The sequence below is a fragment of the Phalacrocorax aristotelis genome, chromosome 1, assembly GCF_949628215.1.
Source record: "Phalacrocorax aristotelis chromosome 1, bGulAri2.1, whole genome shotgun sequence".
NCBI classification, from domain to species: domain Eukaryota; kingdom Metazoa; phylum Chordata; class Aves; order Suliformes; family Phalacrocoracidae; genus Phalacrocorax; species Phalacrocorax aristotelis.
Genome location: NC_134276.1, coordinates 46,250,704 through 46,270,621, shown reverse-complemented (window position 1 = coordinate 46,270,621; position 19,918 = coordinate 46,250,704). Strand labels below are relative to the sequence as shown.

At 39.3% G+C, this 19,918-nt stretch overlaps 1 protein-coding gene across 2 annotated transcripts in view; it reads left to right on the top strand.

Moving 5' to 3' along the window:
- The window catches only part of TBC1D4 (TBC1 domain family member 4), a 117,488-nt gene extending 97,836 nt beyond the window's left edge, over positions 1 to 19,652 (top strand). For both annotated transcript variants that reach the window (XM_075088567.1, XM_075088558.1), the window contains 9 exons: positions 56 to 216; positions 1,129 to 1,338; positions 5,009 to 5,167; positions 6,751 to 6,909; positions 7,354 to 7,598; positions 10,483 to 10,642; positions 12,927 to 13,096; positions 15,635 to 15,811; positions 17,398 to 19,652. In XM_075088567.1, coding sequence (XP_074944668.1) covers positions 56 to 216; positions 1,129 to 1,338; positions 5,009 to 5,167; positions 6,751 to 6,909; positions 7,354 to 7,598; positions 10,483 to 10,642; positions 12,927 to 13,096; positions 15,635 to 15,811; positions 17,398 to 17,616 — 1,660 coding nt within the window. In that variant the 3' untranslated portion in view covers positions 17,617 to 19,652. The remainder of the gene's footprint in view (positions 1 to 55; positions 217 to 1,128; positions 1,339 to 5,008; positions 5,168 to 6,750; positions 6,910 to 7,353; positions 7,599 to 10,482; positions 10,643 to 12,926; positions 13,097 to 15,634; positions 15,812 to 17,397) is intronic.
- Positions 19,653 to 19,918: the final 266 nt, after the last annotated feature.

Below are 19,918 nucleotides of genomic sequence, written 5' to 3'. Positions count from 1 at the left end.
TTTCCCTCCAAAGATGACTGACTGACTCACCCCATCTGCTTTTTCTTTCCTTCAGTGAAGGGGAGGGAAAGAAAAGAACATCAACCGTCTGCAGCAGCGAATCTCTAAATGCTGTGGGGGCCACACTTACACCTCGCCGCCTCTCCTGGCGGCGGAGAATATTCCTGCAGGTAGCTTCACCTATGAATAAATCTCCTTCCAAGATGCAGCATCCAGGTCTGTGTGTGCTTTTAAAGAAAATAAACAAGCAGTTGTTACTGAATAGTTATTACTGTAGTGAGCTGCAACATGTGAAAATATGAAAGGGAGAAGGGAGTTAGCTTGGTACCATATTCTTGCTAGAACCGCACCAGAGAAGAGCTGTGCTCAGTTGGCTTTGGGTCTTTGTTGCTTTGAACAGAGGATTCTGTCATCAAAGTCAAATGAATTGCAATCTCCCATCGCTGTAGTGGTAGCAAGGAAATGAAGAACTGCCTCTTGCTGACAAAGATATCCTTTTTAACAGTTAGCAAATTTATACCCTAGCCTGCTTACATAATAGCAGTGTTTGCGGAAAATGATAACTTTTCTGCTTTGTCCTTGTATTGCACATAGCACCTGTTTAGTGTGTTAATTCTTACAGCTTGAGTTCATTTAAGGTAGAAACCTCTGAAATGTCTGAAATCCTGCTATGTTGATATAGTTCTGTTGTCAGAATGTCATTTACCTACGGCTGTGAAAACTCTAGTGACCAGTGCTATAGCACTGCATGTAGTGCACCTTAGCAGACGGGAAAAGTTGCTTTTAGTATAGAACCTATGGTAAATCACAGCAGTAAACAAGCTCAGCTGTAAAGGAGACTTCATCGATAAATGCCTCTTTGTGACTCTAGAAGGAGCTAGCAGGCGAAAGGGTTGAAATACTGTGTGACCCTTTGTTTAGCTCTATTTCATTTAAATATAGCTTTAATTTAAATGAAACACTTTATTTAAAAATAAATCTCTGTTGTTGAACTGCATTTTCTCTGTCTTTGGAATCAGCACCTCACTGCTGAAAGTGGAAGACAGCTATTTTTGTTCTGCTGTGACTTAGATTTTCATGATGTCAGACAATCCCAGTTTCCTGTAATAGCTTTCTGATTCTTTACAGATGGTCATGATGGAAGTGAACTGTTACCATTATCGCCTCTTGCTCCACCCTTGGAGGAGGACCCTCTTGTTCTAGTATTGCAAAATGAGGATGGTCCAGATAAAACTGGAGAGAGGAAAAACTCAGAAGAACTACAAAGTCTGTGGAGAAAAGCCATCCATCAACAAATTCTGTTACTTCGAATGGAAAAAGAAAACCAGAAGCTGGAAGGTTAGCTATTTAGAAAATACCCCTAAAAACTATTACAAATTTGGCTGCCTGAAGCTGAAAACTGTACTGATGCTGGGCCCCTCAAACATATGTGTGGTTCTGTAACTTTTTGGTTAATAGTGCTAGAAAGAAATGTGTTCACCCAGTCCTGTCTCACAGTCTACCAGGTTCTCTGTCCATGTGCCGACTCTTAACAAGTCACCTTATTTAAAGAAGAAAGTGATAACTTTTCTTTTTTTAGTGCATGTTAGGCAAAGGTTGCTACAGTCTGTGTTCTGGCTGGCTAAGTCTAGGAATTCTAATGTGAAGTGGAGTCAGGAGAACGGATGCTGTGTGAACACTTAGGTATGGTAAACCTTACCCTCTATATCTCATTTCAGACCTTTGCAGTGCATGACATTTCTGTCCAGGCTTTCTGTCCTTCATTAACCACATCAGTGTTAAATTTATAAATATTTGAATCCAAATGTGATTTTTGCATAACTGGGTCTTGAGGTATGTCAAAAAGTTCTTTTTATCAGAAGATGAGTACTGTACACTGAACACTGAGTGATGTACTGAGGGATCTGAAGTTGGCCATGCTGACTTGTCAGCTGCCTGAGCTTCTGGCTGAGATATTTTATTATGACTGGTCGAGATTTGCACAAATAAAAGACAGGATGCAATGTCTATCCTAGCATATAGAAGTTCTCCATTATAATGACTAGTATCTTTCAGTGCAAGTTGAAATTTCAAATGTCCTCTCTCCAATTGCTGCCCTCATGTTCTCCTGTACGGTGTGTAACCTCATTACATGGTAGTCTGATTCTTCAGACAAAACATAATGATCTTGTTAAGGTTAGTGAACTCTTTTTACTTCTTTAGAGGTCCTTACTGAGAAGGCAGGAGGAAGAGAGAAAAACAGCAGGACAGAAGTCTTTCCATATCCCTACAAGTGTACATCTTTGCGTGTATTTCCTACACACGTAGCATATTTCTGTGTGCACTCTCTCTACAGTTTCTCTCTCTGTTGACACATACTTCTGTGGAAACTCCTAGATTCATAGGGAACATCTACAGAGAAGTCTGTTTTAACTTCAGCCAAAATCTTTGTTGTTTTAGCAAACGGTCAGTCTACTGTTGTGGGGTGGGGAAGATAGACATCTGCCGTAGTGACTAATTTCATGTTATTCCCTGTGGTAGTATAAGCTGCTGAGAGACAGACTCTTTTCTGTATCCTCTCTGCATGGCTGGAGGTACTGAAAACTGTTAAATTGGTCCAGTTGATTAAGACTCAGTTGGAGATTATTTCCATTCCGTAACTGATACGTAGAAAATAAGTTCTGCCTGCCTGATCATTTGCGGTGAAAACAGGAGTGTCAGCAGTGGAGACTCCAAACTGGCACCCACCTATCAGCCCACATCTTGGTTTGTGCTCCAAGGAGCATGTCTCCATTCCTGTATGCAGGTTCATAAGTACCGCTAGAGTTCTCACTAGCCAGAGCACGAGTTTCACATCATCTTATTTTCAAAGGGTGAAAAGTAAACTGTCTTAATGCCTATCTCTAGGCTTCCTTCCTATGCGCTGCTGTAACAAGGGCCATTTTACGGACAGGACAGAACGGATACGTTCCAAACAAGCGCTGGTTCTGGCAGTGGTTGGCATCCTGGGCTACAGTTAAATGTAGATCTCAGGAATGGGAAATGTAATAACAAATGCAGCCATTTCTCTACTTGAAGCCAGGTTCCTAGCTGTGAATTTATTCAGCTGTATTTGACTGGCTTAAGACTGGAATTGCTGTGGAATTTTTTTCAGTGGTTTTCTGTTAATGTTTTGTTGATTTTTATTTGCAAAATATTAATAGAACCTCTTTTTCTGTTCCTTTTGCTGTCGAGGAGACTTGAATACTATTAGCTCTTTGTTTTACAGAAGGTAAGTTCTATGAATTGCACAAACTTGCTTTTTTTTTTTTTTCTGAGGAGCACAGCTAAAAGCTGCTTTTCCAGTAGATATAAGGTATAGTTCTATTTATATTAGATAAGGTATATGAACTACAAAAAGTAGCAGGCCACCTGGCAGTGATTAGGAAGAATGTTAACAAGGATGGTTGCAAGCAGCTAAGGTTGGCACAGGAGGTAGGGCAAGTACTACCAACAGGCAAGCTTGCTGACTTTCAGTAGGGCTAACTGCAGAGCCAAAGTACCATTCAGTGAATGATAACCCATGCACTTAATTCTGGAGTTCATTGTCACACTGAAATATGTGTTTTTGTTGTCTTAAATCTGTCACATACTGCACATAAGAATGAGCATTTTAAAATGAAATCATACAGCAATAGGGTAGCTTTTAAAATTGCCCCAACTGGACTGCAAATTCTTGTGGTGAGATCCCGTTCCTGTTTTTATGGAATTGTACTGCTCCTTCCATAATAGTTGCTCCTCCAAGGCCCCCTGTAGTCTTGAGTAAATACAGTCTCACTGGTGTAACATACAGCTTTTGGAAATAAATTGTCACCTACATTTTTGGAGTGGGCTGGGGAATGACCTTATGGATTCATCCAATATTGGTTGTTTCTGAAATGTGCTGATTAGGCAAAGGAACTGATTGTCTTGTTCTGCAGGTTATATAATAACTTAGTGAGAGTTTGCTTTCACCAAGAGATGATGGGGGGGGGGTGTGCGTCTGTAAAAGGAAGGAGTCTCCTGCAAGGAGCAAGTACTGCACACAAATCAAGGCAAATTTAGGATAAACTCAATTACAGCTTTCTTAGGTCATGTTGTCAAATGTACAATTCAGTCCAATGGTAATTTAACTGGTCTCTGTAAATTAAGACCCATTCAGGTCTTGATTTCAGGTTTTTACACCAGTTGTATGAGGAATTGGTGTGGTTTTTCCCCATACCTATAATGTATAATAAAATAATCACAGTTGATTTCTCAGTAATGGAAAGGAAAGCTGCTCCTCCATGAAATTCCGGAGTAACTCTGCAACTTTATTTCAGAAATAGTGAGTTCTCTGGAATAAATACTGTGTGCCAGGTAGTCCTATGCAGCAAACCTTTTAAGTATACAGCAACATGAATTCTGTGCTGTACCTTTCTGGGTAAGGTTCATGTTGGTTCATTCTGTTTACTTCTGGTCAGCCTGATGATGCTAGGTAGCAGTGCCAAGAGCTCTTATGACTCTCTTAAGGGACATGTGAAAACTGGGACTAGTGTGACAGACTTCAGTTTAGAAGACTTGCCTAGCTTGCTTGCCTAAATCTCTAATATAAACTTCCATACCTTTGGGACTTTGTATACTAAAACAATTGTAATGATCAATATAAACAAGAGAAAAATTATTAAAGGTGTTTTTGCAGTTGAAAGAAGCAGCAGATGTGGTGAAATTGATTGTGTTGAGTGGGTTTTTCTTCTTACCCCAAGCCTTAAAAACTGTTTTTATGTGCTTCATTAATTACTAATGTTCATGGCCCAGTAACAGAAGTTCAATTTCTACCTACAGCATCTTATGACAAAAGACTGGCTCCATCTCAGCTGTTAACTGATGAATTGTAGAAGGTGTATTTATCCCTAGTCAGATTATCAGATACATATATCTAAGTAGAATGGATTTTGCGTATTTGATGTCTCTTGTAATTTTCTGATGTTCTCATTTTCCATGTGTTGTCCCTTTCTGTTCTGTGCTCTAGCAAGCAGAGATGAGCTCCAATCAAGAAAAGTCAAACTGGACTATGAGGAAGTTGGTACATGTCAGAAAGATGCCATACATGTTTGGGATAAGAAGCTACTAAACTGCAGAGCCAAAATCCGATGTGACATGGAAGATATTCATTCCACTTTGAAAGAAGGTACTTATATAGGATGGTTTTTAACTATGAAGTCTGAAGCTTGCTTTTTTTCTTGTTGCCTTTTGATTCTGAAGGAAATCTGCCAGCAATACACTCTTTGCGGTAGCACAAAATCATGAAAAAATTGCCTTCTTTTTGCACGTGCGCCCATCTGCTGCTGCCAAACAGAAAACAAGTTCTGCTGTGTCTACAGCTTACCATGTCAGCAATGCAGAAGCATGTATAGTCACCCTCCCAAAAGCAGCATCTTGTGCCCACGTATTATTACATTGAAGATTGAACTTGGAGCTTCTGCAGCTAACACTGTGACCTTCTGGTTTCTGGTCTGTGGCTCCTGTCTAACTGACTCAGAGTTTCAGATGGTCTGATTTCACTTAATTATTGAGAAGGCAGGACCATAATGTCTAATATGGACAGTGCCCAAAACCTAGGGGAATCACAACCAAGCCTCAGGAAGTCAGAAGGAGCACATCTTGTGGAGTCTGGGCTATAGTCTTTTAGTATTTTGTTTCCTCGAGTGAAAGGCTGGGGATTTTGTCTTGAAGTAGGTCTTCCTGTGGCCTAGCCGTAGGCCCGAAGGGGAGCCAGAGGACCTTGTTAGTATAATGCGGATGTAGAGTCTGTTTGCACTGCTGTGCCTTCCTCTGTAAAATCTCACGTCTATATTATAGATGCTGAAAAATATTTCAGTGTAATCTGGCTGTGGTACAGAAGGGAAGTTTAAATTGCTACCAAAGAAAATCATGATAGAAATAAGGCAGTTCCTGTTAGTGACCTGCAGAAGACTGCCAACATACATCTTTCCTTGCTGCCCTATCTTCTACTCCTGGACTGCAGTTCAGAGTTGGGAACAAGGAGATGCTTTTTCTAATTTGTATTCTTGTTAAATAATTATTTGACTGGAAAGTATTAGCATAGTTGACAATTCATTTTTACTTTCAAAGGTCTGTTTACAGAGTTGGGGATGTACGCGGAAGTCCAAAAGTAGTATTTTAATTTAGTTTGTGCTTTTACAGGTGCTTGGCTGACTTGAGAGAAATGCTGTCTTTTAATATGAGTGGTTTTTTCCTTCCTTTAGTATGCAGCATTAATGCTTTTAGGTTTGAACTGAGTATTTTGTAATCTGTACATCTTTCTCCAAGCCTATGGACTGATATGAATAGCCTTTTGAGGAGGGGAAGAGGAGATGGACCTCCCTGTATTTTACACCTCTGAATTTACTTTAGCCTTTCTAAACAGGACAGTCTGCATTCTGTGTATAGTCGTGCATCTTTTCCTGCTGGAGGCTAACAGCTCAGAGGTGGCAAAACAAGTGATGTCTGTACCTCAGTTGCCCAATGCAGTGCTCAGTGTAATTACCATAAGTTGGTAGTTAATGCTTAGTTAGTGGGACTGAACTGTGGCTACTGAGGGGGAATACGCTGCAGAGTGGACAACTTGTGAAGCTGACTGTTTGCAAGGGATCCTCCAAAGTGGTTTGGCCAAGATTAGGGCAGGAAAAGATTATGACGAAGCAACTTCTTCTGTTGTAGCACTAAAAATATGCCCCTGCTTAGGCCTCTTGGTTTTTGACTGCCCTGCAGGTGTACCAAAAAGTCGTCGGGGAGAAATCTGGCAGTTTTTGGCTGTGCAATATCGAGTCAGACACAGACTGCCAAACAAGCAGCAGCCTCCTGACATCTCTTACAAAGAACTTCTGAAACAACTGACTGCTCAACAGCATGCCATCCTTGTAGATCTAGGTACGTCTATTTGTAGCTGGGAGATTATTCTGACTTGTTAATGCGTCCAAGTGGAAACACACCATTCTTAATGGAAGCTGTTGCTGGACACAGATGCTGTATCAGCACCACTTTCTGTGTTGTCAGGATATGTTCTGTGTACACCACTTGGCGTCTTCTAAGCAAATGATTTCTTAGGTTATGCTGTTTGTTTTTATGCTCCTCTACATCTGTCTGGAAAAAGGAATCAAGCAGTTGCTTCTGCAAGTTCTATGCAGATGAGAATATGAAATGAGCTGAATGGATACAGTCTAAAATCAGCAGTAAATTGCAGATTGATCTGACTAAAATCAACCTGCAAAGAGAAAAGGTCTATGGGAAGAGAGGAGTGCTGGTTGTCAGATGGATTGAGGTTTTTTTAATGAGAAGAATTGAATATCAATGACTCTTCTTTCTTTATATCAGGACGGACATTCCCTACACATCCTTACTTTTCTGCCCACCTGGGAGCAGGACAGCTATCACTCTTTAATCTCCTGAAAGCATACTCTTTGCTGGACAAAGAAGTGGGTTATTGTCAAGGTATAAGCTTTGTAGCTGGAGTGCTGCTTCTACATACGAGTGAGGAACAGGCCTTTGAAATGCTGAAATTCCTCATGTATGACCTTGGCTTTCGTAAACAGTACAGGCCGGACATGATGTCACTACAGGTAAGTAGGTCCTTCTAAAGCAAACCAGAGTTCTCAGGTTGCTCATGTTCTCCAGGGCCTTATGAAACTTCTTATGTTGTTTTGGAGGTTTGATGTGCATGAAAATGTTATTGTCAAATCCCTCTCCGATTCTGAATTTGCAAACAGAGAAGTTCAGAACTTGCAGACTTTTCCTGTCACACGTCCCTATCATCTTCTGTTTGGAAACTCTGCTTTCACTGCTATTTTGCTCTTCCTTTTCTTTTCCTCACTTCTCTCTTCCTTATGCTGAAAAAAAATGATATGTGTGCATCTCTACAGATGGAGTTCAAAAACAAATTTGATTTTGTTGTTGTTGTTTTTTTCCAGTCCATAAGCACTTAGCTGTAGATGTTTCTCTTGTAACTCCAAATCGATTCAATAGTGGCACCCAGTGGCCAGTCAGTGTACTCCACAGGCATTTGTACTGTACTGCCTCATCATTTGCACCTCTTTTCTCTCATCATCCTCTACCCCACCACCCTCAACACAGAAAGAAAACAGATGAATTTTTAATCGTTTAATGTGTTTATGAAACGATGCATGCTCTGCAATAGTAGTCTTTTAACAGCTAGCTATAGATACTCAAGGCTCTTAGGAAGGAGGTAGAAACACTTTCAGATCTGTATAAACTTCAGGGTTTAAAGTATGAGAAATCTTTCAGCTTGAGATGCAGCTGTTCACTGGCTTAAATAACTGTATTCTATAAGCCCCTGATATTATAAAGGGGGATACCCCTGCTGAGTTAAAGCTTGTACTCCACAGTGGAGAAAGAGAAAACTAAGAGGCAGATTCAAAAATTGCATTGTTTTTCATTCTCTCTGCATAGCAAACACTTATAATTAAGTAAAAACTTAAGTGGGAGTTTCAGTCCACTTTCCATGACCAGTCACTTTAGGTGCTTATTTGGCAAATATCCAGAACAATAGAATAGATTGTAGTTCAAAAAATTTAGTATGCTTATTTTAAAAATGATACAGAGGAGTGTTTTACTGCGGATGTAGATATGCTTTAACAAGTTTGTTGTGATGAATTAAGGGTGAACAGCCATAAAGAGCATCGTTCTTCCTCTCCCCTGTCTCTGTTGCCCCCATACCCCAAATATGTTTTGAACCAGTGGGGGTCAAATTGAGATAAATGCATTGTTGTGGGATTTTTTTTTTCCCCTAGAAGATGCTCTCTTAGTGTTTGTATGTTATGCTGCAGTTGTAGACTTTCAATAACATCTGATGGTTTGAGAGCATTCAAATGTCCAGGATTTCACCTTTTGATTTAAATGAGTCTGAAACTTTCATTGTCAGGGGCTCTTAGGAGGAACACTTTCTAAGGTTGAGAAGGTTTACGGCTTGTAGTAGTACTGTTTGCCCTTTAAATGAAATGACCTCTCTTTTCCCACAGTTTGCTCCTAGGCAGTTATCCTGTTCTAGACCAAAGTACAAGTTTTGTCTGCTCAAGACAAACTAGAGTATTGAAGATGACCTAGAGGATCTCACTAAAGCCTAACCCTTCATTTTGGTCTTTTAACAGGAGTAAAGCAATTGCAAATTCTTTTGCATTTAAAGTAATGAAACACAAGTAAGCTTATATGCAGAATTAGCTTCTGTCCTGTAGAGGAAAAATGTTGGATGATTCTTTAGGATAATGAAAACTTATTTAACTTACATTTTTAATTGTTGTCTGGAAAAAGTAGTAATCTAGACCCTTAGTTCATAATGAACACATCCAATTGGTTTACCGCCTCTGTGATGCTGTTCTAATTTCAAATGTAAATGTGCTTTGTATTGACACTGTCCAAATGGTGCTTAATTAGTATCTTTGGCAATTAAAGCAAGGACTCAAACGCATGCACAAATTTAGCTAATTTGCTTGAACAAGAACTGATCTGTCTGCTTGCAGCCACTGCTGACTGATAGATAGTTCAAGTGCAGTCAGTTTTTGATGGGAAAGAATCGTGACCACTAGAAGTAAGAAAATAGCTGGATCCAATAGATCATTTTCTTATTGAGGAATGGATTCACCTTAAGCATAAGGCACTGTTGACAGCAAGATTGGACCTGACAGCTAATCAATATATGTCTGCTTCTCATCTGCTTTCTGAGAAAGTGTTGCTCTGTGCTGAGGGCAACTTACTGTGGAATATAGACTACCAAAATTGCAAGGAAATAATCTGCCACAGAGTGATATCTTTAGCAATGAATAGCAACTTTTAACCACTTTGGTTTGCAACCTTTTACAGGTTGTATAGCAGCACTTTTTGCATCAGTATCTTAAATTCCTCTGGACCTCTGGCATGTGGGAGTTGTGCTGGGAAATATGTATGTGGTACACCTCTTACCCACCATATCTGAAGTACCCTGTGGGTACAGAAGGTGTCTAAAGTGATGACTGTAGCATAGGAGTTTTAAATGCAGTAAAAATATGGCCAGGATTCAAAGGATGAAAGCTGAAATGTATAAGTTTAGCCAGAAATAGTTCAACTCTCTACTACAGAGTTTTGGCATCTTGGAAGAGGTACTCTTACTTTTGTTGCTACAAGGCTGAAAGTCTGGTTTGTTGATAAAGTTAGATCAATGTATTCTCTTCTTACCTTAATCCTGTGAATCTGAAATGATATTTCATTAATAATCAGGTTCAAACTGGTCTTTGTTACTGACTACTGTGTTGGTTATAATTCATTAGGGGTGGGTTGTTTATATGTAAGTAGGTTTCACTCGAGGCCCTGGGCGACAATTAAGCTGTACTTTACAGTGCTATCTGCACTGGAGTTGGCTTCCCTCGAGTGAAATGGGAATGGTTTCGAAAACTGAGTAAAGCTGAACTTTTCTTTCTCTGCTTCCTTCCCCACCAACCCCGTCATACACTGTAGGTTCAGATGTATCAGCTCTCAAGGCTTCTTCATGATTATCACAGAGACCTGTATAATCACCTTGAAGAAAATGAAATCAGTCCCAGTCTTTATGCTGCACCGTGGTTTCTTACACTGTTCGCATCTCAGTTTCCATTAGGATTTGTAGCCAGAGTATTTGGTAAGAAAGTTTATTCTATTGCAATAATAAACAGAACAATGTTGCCACTGTGTTTTGAAATTCTCAGGGAGTAGTTTTCTACATACTAGGTACCTTTCGGGTGACTCTTGTGGGTGGCAAGTAGCAATACACTTTATGGCGGGATGTCAGCTCCTTTTCAAAGAGAAAAACCGAAATGTATTCTTTGAAATATCAGACTTGAGCAATTAAGTACGTCTGCTGTTATTCACCAAGAGACTTATGAAGTATGAACAGCAGGAAGTTTATTGTTGCAAATGTATTTTATGCATCAAATATTCAGTTTATGTCTATAGAAAAGTTGATCTTGTTGAACTTGTAAATTGAAAAAAGAGAATGCATTGGTTTTCAAGAAAGTGTAGCTGAATAACTGATCCTGAAGTGCTTTCTGACAAAAATTCAGGTAGGCTTGAACTTAAAGGCTGTTTCAGGTATTTATGTATATATTGAACAGTTTCCTAGTCTTGGTATGCCGCTTATTCCATTTAGATTGTTTTTTCATTATATGCTCCTCTCCAGATAACAGCTAGTACAGAAGCTTAACTATTGATTGTGCCTTGTAATGTTCACAGCATCAGCATGTCAAGTACTTGGTTTTCTATTCTTTTATTGTCAATAAGAACCGCTACCTTAATCAAATCTGTAGTAATGCAGCTTTTAAAAATTTTGTTCATGTATTAATGTAAAACCCTCTGCACTCAGGTATGCACCAACAAAGTAGGAGCGTATGTCATGTACTTCCTCTTAAATCACACTTTTTTCCATTTGATTTTTCTGTTTTCATATGGCACCTTTAGTCTTCCCTTAAAAAATTCAACCTGACTTCTGTCTCGTGTTTTATCACTGGAGTGTGTTAGGTTTTTAATTTGTTTGGTGTGGAGGTTTGTGGGGAAGAGGGGTTTGTTTGTTTGGCTTTGATTTTCATTTTTATTGACCTAGTGATTTCTCCATTACAGAGGTATTTTCCTTTTACAGCAGACTTTTTCTGACTGCTCTTTGGGTGAACAAATGATTGGTGTATCTGTTTTTCAGTGGTATTCATGTGATGGGTACATCTCTTTCACAGTGAAATTATTGAATTCTGGGACACTGAAGCATTTTGGTTTGGGTTTTTTTATTATTTGTTTTCCAAGGCTGAAGTGTTATTTTCCTCTTTTGTCTTCAGTAGGCTTGAATTTGGCAAACAAATTTTTTATGGGTGGGGAGGGTCAGTGTTCATTTCCTGGTATATGAGCAAAGCAAGGCTTGCTCCCATTTTAAAACTCAAATGTCACTATGTTTTACTTCCTAATGCTTTGGATTCCTGCATCTTCAGTGTCCCACAGGCCATTGTCACGTACCAGGACAAGTGGTTAATGTCTATCCATCACAAATTATATACTTAATATTTATGCTGCTTTCATCTACATCATAGACTTGAGAAGGGAGACTTTTAGAAACTGTGGGTGAGCGAGATGGCTGCCTCACCAGTGTCCTGGTGCTATCCTGTGATACTGGATTACAGCCAGGGATGACCTCTCAGTATCAGGATCAGAAGTTGAGTTTGTTCAGTTGTGTAGCCCTGCTCTTGGTGGTGTGACAGAGCCAACAGCGCAGGAGGGTTATCTGAACTGCTCAAGTGCTGCATTCATCTCAGTAACTGCAAGTCCACTGCTGCTACCGAGACCAAGTTTCTAGTTACTGTTATCAAGCTTCTAGTTCCTGTGCAGTCTGTGTCTACTGGCTTCTGCAGAGCCTGGACTTTCCCCTTACATCCACATAATTATACCTCAAAGTAACGGTTTGGAGCTTAAATTATAACCAATGTGATTGCTACTATGGATTTTGAAAGTTGTATGATTGGTTACAGAATCTACATGATCGTTTTTTAAGGACTAGCTTCTGTCTGTAGAAAACAGTAAAACATCAGTTCATTGTGTTGTGATGCACTTCGCAATTGCTTTTCAGTCATAGATGTACTTAAAAACAGTTCGCAGTTAGTTAACAGCCTGTGGTCTATAGTAGACAGTAAGGAAATGTTTTTGCAGATAACCATTACAGACATAACAAGTACATGATATTTTCTTTAGTGCTCTCTCACATTTATAAGATGACAGAAGATGAATTTCTATGCTCTAACCTCATGTTCAAACGAGACAGATTGCACTTCTGACCTGAATAAATCTGCAGCATGATTGATTAAAAAGAAAAAATGCCAGCAAATGTATGTATTAATTCAATGACTTTTGCTCTCGTTTTCAAGATATTTTAATTATTTTCTTTTTAGATATTATTTTTCTTCAAGGAATGGAAGTCATATTTAAAGTAGCACTGAGCCTACTTAGTAGTCAAGAAACATCTATAATGGGATGTGAGAGTTTTGAGAACATTGTCAATTTTCTTAAAACCACTATTCCAGATATGACTCAGCCTCAAATGGAAAAAATTATTACCCAGGTAATGTTGTTTTTCTCTTTACTTCCCCCCCCCTTTAATTTAAAAGAATCATGCCTAAGGTATATGTAAAAGTCTTCCCAGTATGTTCCTTTTGGTTTGAAATGCAAAGGAGTCATCTTCCCAGTAACTTGTATAGAAATAGGATATGAGCTAATTTCAGTGGGTTTTGAACTGCAATTTTATCAAGACTTTAGTTGCTACCTCAAGGTTTAGTACAAAGGTTCTTTTGTGCCCCAGCTATTGGGAAAACGTGACTTTGCTTAAAAATTTCACATCGCCATCAGAAGGGTAAAAGTAGCCTATTTTCCAAACCTAAACCCAGCTGTTGCTCCCTGCTCGTGGGTGAGCAGTCCAACTGTTTGTGATGGGAAGCACAACTTGCCATGGTGGGAAAAAGCAGCGTCACAGCAACTTTTCCTGATCCTTTGAACTTCTGGCTGCACAGGGCCAGGTACCCCTGTAGGAACTTTTCAGATACCTCCAACTTAAAATCCTACAAGTTAGGAGGTTGGTGAGGCCCTGTTTTCATCATTGGTATTAAAATCAAGGTCAAGCAAACTTTTGGTGTTCTGTTGCTGGGGCGGCTTCTGTCCTCCTGGGGATCACTTTTAGGGCTCCCTCATCCAACTTCCCTTTCTCACCTCAACCCAGTCCTTGGATGGATCACACCTGGCAGGCGCTTGGTGCCAGAGGTAAAAGTCCCTCAGGATTGATCCCAGCCATTGTTGGATAAAGGAAAGGAAGACTGGAGTAGTGTTATTTCATCAGTATCATTGCAACTTCATGGCAAAGGGCAAGACTGGAACAGAAGCAAAGAATTACTGATGTATAGGAAAAGCTTCTTGTGAAATACTGTCAGTGGCTGGTATCTTCACCTCTCTACATTGTATTCCCCTGCATTGAAGCTGCAAATTGAAAATGAACCTCAGTCTAGTACCTTAATTGTAACCTGTCAGCAGTTTTCCCCTTTCAGTCGGCAGTTAGGAGATAATAGAAGAGTTCTAGAAAACCATCTCCATAGGCAGGAGTGCAGTTCACACTGATAGCTTGGTTAACACTTGAACGTTTTGGGTGCTGTCAATTAAGAAGTAATTTTTAGATGATGTGTAAATCTTTATTTCCTCATTGCACTGATTGATTGCTGTGCTAAACCTGTGTCAGGTATTTCAGTGTCTATCTTTACAACTCATGGATTCTGGCAATGCTAGAGATAGTAGTTCAATATTTGAGATACTATTAGAAATTAAATCTCTGTTTTGTGGTCTGCATGGGTTGCAGAGCAATCATGCTGTGGTGCATGTGGTAGAAGTGGCTTTATGCAAAGCCGGGCCTGACTGAGTAAAGAATGGATCATGTTGTCTGAGTGGAGGTGGGTGTGGTTATACGGAGGTCAGCTTAGCTCTGAGCGGAAGGTTGCCTGCTTGCCTGTGGTGTGGTCTTGTGCTGAGCAGCCTTCTGGGTCTGCATTCATGGGTAGACTGCCTATATCATATTGCTCCTCCTAGGCTGGCTGCAGGTGGAGTTGTTTAGCTGTCTCAGCATTGTAATTCTCAGGACTGTTCTGATAACGGATAATGAAAGAAAATTGTAGACATTATACAGGACTATAATACACAGATGTGGAAGAATTGGGTAGCTACATAGAGGAAAATAGCACTTGCTTAGCTGCAACACCATATGTAATTTAAAGTTTTACCTCATTTGAATTACCTGAAGAACAATGAACGTAATGCAGAACTTGTTTAGTTGGGGGATCTCTGTGTGTCTTCTGTTGGTGTAATGTTTGTGATCTCTAGAACAAGGAACAGAATTAATGTCGCTGTAGATATCCTTCCCTTCCTAGGCTAAACTATCTGGTAACTTTTAGCAGCTGAGAGGCTGTGACTAGATGTATAAACAGATAAGGGTTGTATGGTCCCATCACTGTTAGATGCTCAGTTCTATAGTCTTCACAATGCTTTGTCACCAAAGCATCCCAATAAGAAAATAGTGTATCTTCACGCAGAGACAGAGCACAGGGGGAACTGTAACCATGAAGAGTGTTTTTATAAAAAGTCTATAAATGGGCACTTGGAATCAAGAGATCCAGTTTGAGGGTGGAGATCTCATGAATCCTGGATTATTCTTCCTCATTGTGTGATCCTGCTCCCATCACAAGCTGGTGAGACTTGAATTTAAAAATTTCTTCTTGAACTTCTTAATATTCCTGAACAAGAGATGATAAGACTTGGTCATATTATAAAATTCTTGGATTAAATAAGACTTTTCTGCCAATACATTTCATAGTAAGAGGTAGTATCTGGTAATTGTAAAAGTGATGATCCGATTCATTCTAAAGTCTATGATTTGTTATGGCTACAATAAGAACTCTAGATGCTAAAATGCTCTTACTGTAGACATCCCCTTAAAATGCTTTTTTGAGAGGAACAGGAAAAAACATGAAGTTAATCAAGCAAAGTTGCCTCTTAGCCAAACATTCATGTGGAGTAAGTGATTTCTATTGAGGTTAAAAATTTGGGGTTTTTTCTCTCACTGCAGGTGTTTGAGATGGATATTTCAAAACAGCTCCATGCGTATGAAGTCGAGTACCATGTTCTTCAGGATGAACTGCAGGAAAATGTGAATCTCTGTGACGAAGGTGAACCCCTGGAGAAGCTGGGGAGGGCAAACAGTCATCTAAAGAGACAAAACATGGATTTGTTGGAGAAGCTACAGGTAAATGACTTATGACTACAAACTCATGGAGAGGTCATGTCTATGATTCAGCCAACAGAGAAGTAAGTGTCTTCTTTAAATGTACTTGAGAAGTCTCCTAACAGCAAGACCTTATGCAGTTGAGCAGTTCTCTCAATTACAGTGATTTACTTCTGTTAGATGTATTTTTAACTCCTTTGTCGTTCCTTGCACTTTTCCTTCTTGATTTAGATTTCTTTTTCTCAAATTACCTCTACCCTTATCTCCCATAAAGTCTGTTGGCAAAATTTGTGTATCTTGCTGAAAAATAAGTCCTCTGTCCCTTCCTCTCTCTGCTTTCCTATTGGAAAGTTTTAAGAAATAATCCATAGTGCAGTGGGCTTGCTTTCTTGAGACCTTTGTAGTTAGTTCTGTTTCCTTCTGCTGAAGCTCCTAGTCCTACCTCTCAAAGGTGGTATCTCCTAGCAGACTTGAATACAGCTGAGTGCCTGCCAGACTTTGCCCGATAAAGTAATGCTTTAAATAAGTCTTTTCTTCCTTCTTCACTCTTTCTTCCATAGCCTGACCAAGACTTGTTTCAGGTTTCATTATATATTGCCTTGCATTTTCCTGAAAGACAAACTCTTCTTTTTGCATCACCAGGCCATTTGTTTTTAATTTGAACAAGCATTGGGAAGAGCTCATAGAGCACCTTCAGCGTCTGAAACCTGAAAATAGAAGCAGGGAAAAAAGGAAAGATCAAGTCCTCGTTATTTTTGTGTTTATGGGCTAAGGGTGCTGTTCTGTGTTCTTCTGATACTGAAAACAGGGATCACTTGCTTTTTTACTGTTATTATTTTCTGTCTGACTTACTTACTTACTTACTGCTGCCTGGGATTTTACCTCTGTTCTGGAAATGCACCAAGGGCATGAAATAATTGAGAGTGACTGATTTGAAAGGCTCTCAAAGCTCTTCTGTTCTTCCAGAGTGCCATACTGTTAACACATCTTCCTCAGTCCCTTACCCCCTTTGTCTTTTTGCTTCTATAGCTTCTTCATTCCTCTGCTTAGGCCCTTTCCTAGGAACAGTCAGAATTCCCCCAGTTCCCACATTTGCTACTGCTGGTGTCCAGAGTTTCTGATTAGTAGTGAGTCGGGTTTTTTTCCCAGAGAAAGCTGTTGGTCTTTTATTGGAGAACAGGGAAAAGTGTCTGCTTCTAGGCTTAACGTTGAGGTTCTCTTTCCCTCTAACCTCTCCATTTACCTGCCAATTTACTTTATTACACTGTCGGACAAGTCGTCTCTTCCAGTGCTACTCCAGCTGCTGATTTCCTTTTCCTCCCTGCAGCTCCAGTTCCTTGCTGCTCTCAGCTGTCCCTTGCTTGCTGCAACTTGCATGTCTCCCCTTCTCTGCAAGGCTTTCAGAAATCCTTAAGACTGATCTGGCCACTATAAGAAGATTCTTTATATGATACACAGTAGGCATTCCTTCTATTATCTGCCTACACAGATGTCTCTTAGAAACATCTATGTAATTAATTTCTTTCCTTAACATCAAGCATATCATAATATTAAAAGAGTTACTTGGAACGTTTCAGTTCTTATGAAGATAATGTTATTGTTTACAGGTTGCTCATGCTAAAATTCAGAGTCTGGAATCCAGCTTGGAGACTATTTTGACTCGAGAGAACAAAATGAAGACTGTAATTCAGTCCCTGGAACAGGAGAAGATAACATATCAAAAGACTCTCGAGCAGATAATGAAGTATTTGCCAGCAGAAGCGTTATCTGACTGTGAACAGCTCCTGAAGGAAGTAAACTACAATCCAAATAATAAAATAAAATAAGGAGTAAGCCATAAACCATGGATTTCTAGGCAGCACTTTTTGAAAAAGGGAAAGAAAAGATGGGTATGCTGCTTTCAAAGGACTTAGCAATAGACAATGGTATTATCCAAAACTAGTGCTGGGACACTCATAGCTACAGATGGGCCTTCAAATGTTGGTATGCAAATTCAGACTATTAATTTTTTTATGATTGTGTAAATAAATCACAAGGGGGAATAAAGGATTCTTACATGTAATTATGATGAGTAGATGTATATATAGAGTTGACCTAAAGGAAACAGAAATTTCAGTAGTCAAAGCCAAGATAATGATGATCTACAAATTCACTCTGGATGTGCTTGTCTTGTAGTGAAATGAGGATAGCGTGTCTTTCTATATATGTATGTTGAATAATACTTGAAGAAAAAAACGAATGTAATTCTCCCTCCAAAGAGCAGCATGTTTCACATCTTCTGTGGAAAATCTGTGTGAACTCATGCGTGCCTCTCTTTTAATTCTACTGACATTGTGTGCACAGACCAATAAGCAGAATAAGTATCATGACTTGGTTCATACAGAAAGAGCTCTAGTGCTGTCCACTGCCTGGACTGTACTGGTCAGCAGTGTAATTCCACATGCATGCTGGAACTGGAAACAAAAAGCATCACATCATAGCTCTGCCTCTGTAGCTCAGAGCTAAGAAATAGGTATCTATAGACACTCGCAGAACTTGTAAAGACAAGAGCTAATGGTGATTGCTACTTCCTTCCCAGCCTGTTTGCTTCTGCCTGTCCTGGGGTTGATCATGATGACAGGAGGAAGGAAACAAGGCTGTGGGGTGGTATTTATTCTGATGCTAATTTTCCGCAGGAGGCTTGCTGTCATAGGACTTGGCATGCAAGAGGTTCTCATTTAACCAAAGAAATACTACAAGAAGCCTTGTCTTACTCTAGCTGGAGCCAGAAGGCTGTTCTTAAATTTTATTTGAAGAGAAAATTGAAGCAGGTTTCAGGAAGTTGAGCGTAAGTGCATAAGAGAGGACCAAGCAAGTTTCAAATATAATGTACCTTTCAGTTGTCACATACACAATGGATATACATTTGAAAGGGGATTCTGAATTACAGGTGCAGTTTTAATAATGGTTTCCAAGTTATTCATGTTTTAACACTGCTTTTTGGTCTTCTTTTTAAAGGAAAAGTCATTAATTTGTGTGTTCTGGGCAGAAGGTAGGTAAGCTCTGATCATTTCAAGGGAGAAAATGTGTTTATAAAGTTATAAAAATATGCATATAGATTTGAAAATGGTTTTGAGTGGAATTTTTGAGAAGGTTTAGACAACTGTGTAGTCGACATGTATTTTGGAGTGCATGTCTGAACCGTTAATTGAGTGTTACAGTGGCATATGTTATCTCTTACCATTTATACTGTATTTCAGGAAACACTTGTTCTTTTTAGTAAGAAAAACAATTAAGCAAAGTGCCAAATCCAGCAGTGTCTTTATGCATAAGATTGTCCAATTTAGAAAGCAAGGACTGAATATCATTGCTTTCTAAGTATGCTTTATCTTAACATAAAAATAAGGAACAACAATGCTGATTTGCTGCACGCTGCTGTGGAACTTAGGGGCTTGGGGGTCTCCTGTTCTTTTCTTGTTGTTGTTTTTTACTTCTGTGGAGTTTTATTTTATTAAAGATATTGTTTTACCTAACAGTCTTTCTTTTTACAGTTGGGGTGCAAGGTCTTAACACTGCATAAAAAATTTATGTGGAATCTGTCTAGATATTTCAAGAATATTGTCTTGTACTAGATGGGAAAATGCCAAGTGAAAAGGCAGTTCTTTGCAGTTTTGTTCAGAGTAAGTTTTAGCTGATGTGTACATACAAAACCAATCCCAGGAACTGCAGTAGTGTGTATTACAAAGAATCGAGGTTATTCAGATACTTTTTTTTTTTTTTTTTTTTTAAAGATGCACTGAATGTGCTTCATCCTTTGTTTCACTTATAAATTTTTTCATGTAATGCCCGGAGAAATTCCAATAAATGTCATTGCTGCATTTCCCATGGCCTCTGGCTAGTTTTATTTTTCTACACTTCAGGTTCCAATCTCATTCTCAGTAGTACTGTTTACATGAAATAAGAAAAGGATCTGTTTAGTTTCTAGTTGTGGGGAAAAAAACCCACAGGATTTGTAGAAGGACACAGGGAGCACAGAAATTCTTATCAGGGAAAAAATATTCTTGCGTTGTTCTTAATAGAAGATGAAATTATTCTTCTTCTGTAGCAGTTCATTTAGTACATATGTAGTACATGTGTAGTGTGATTCTG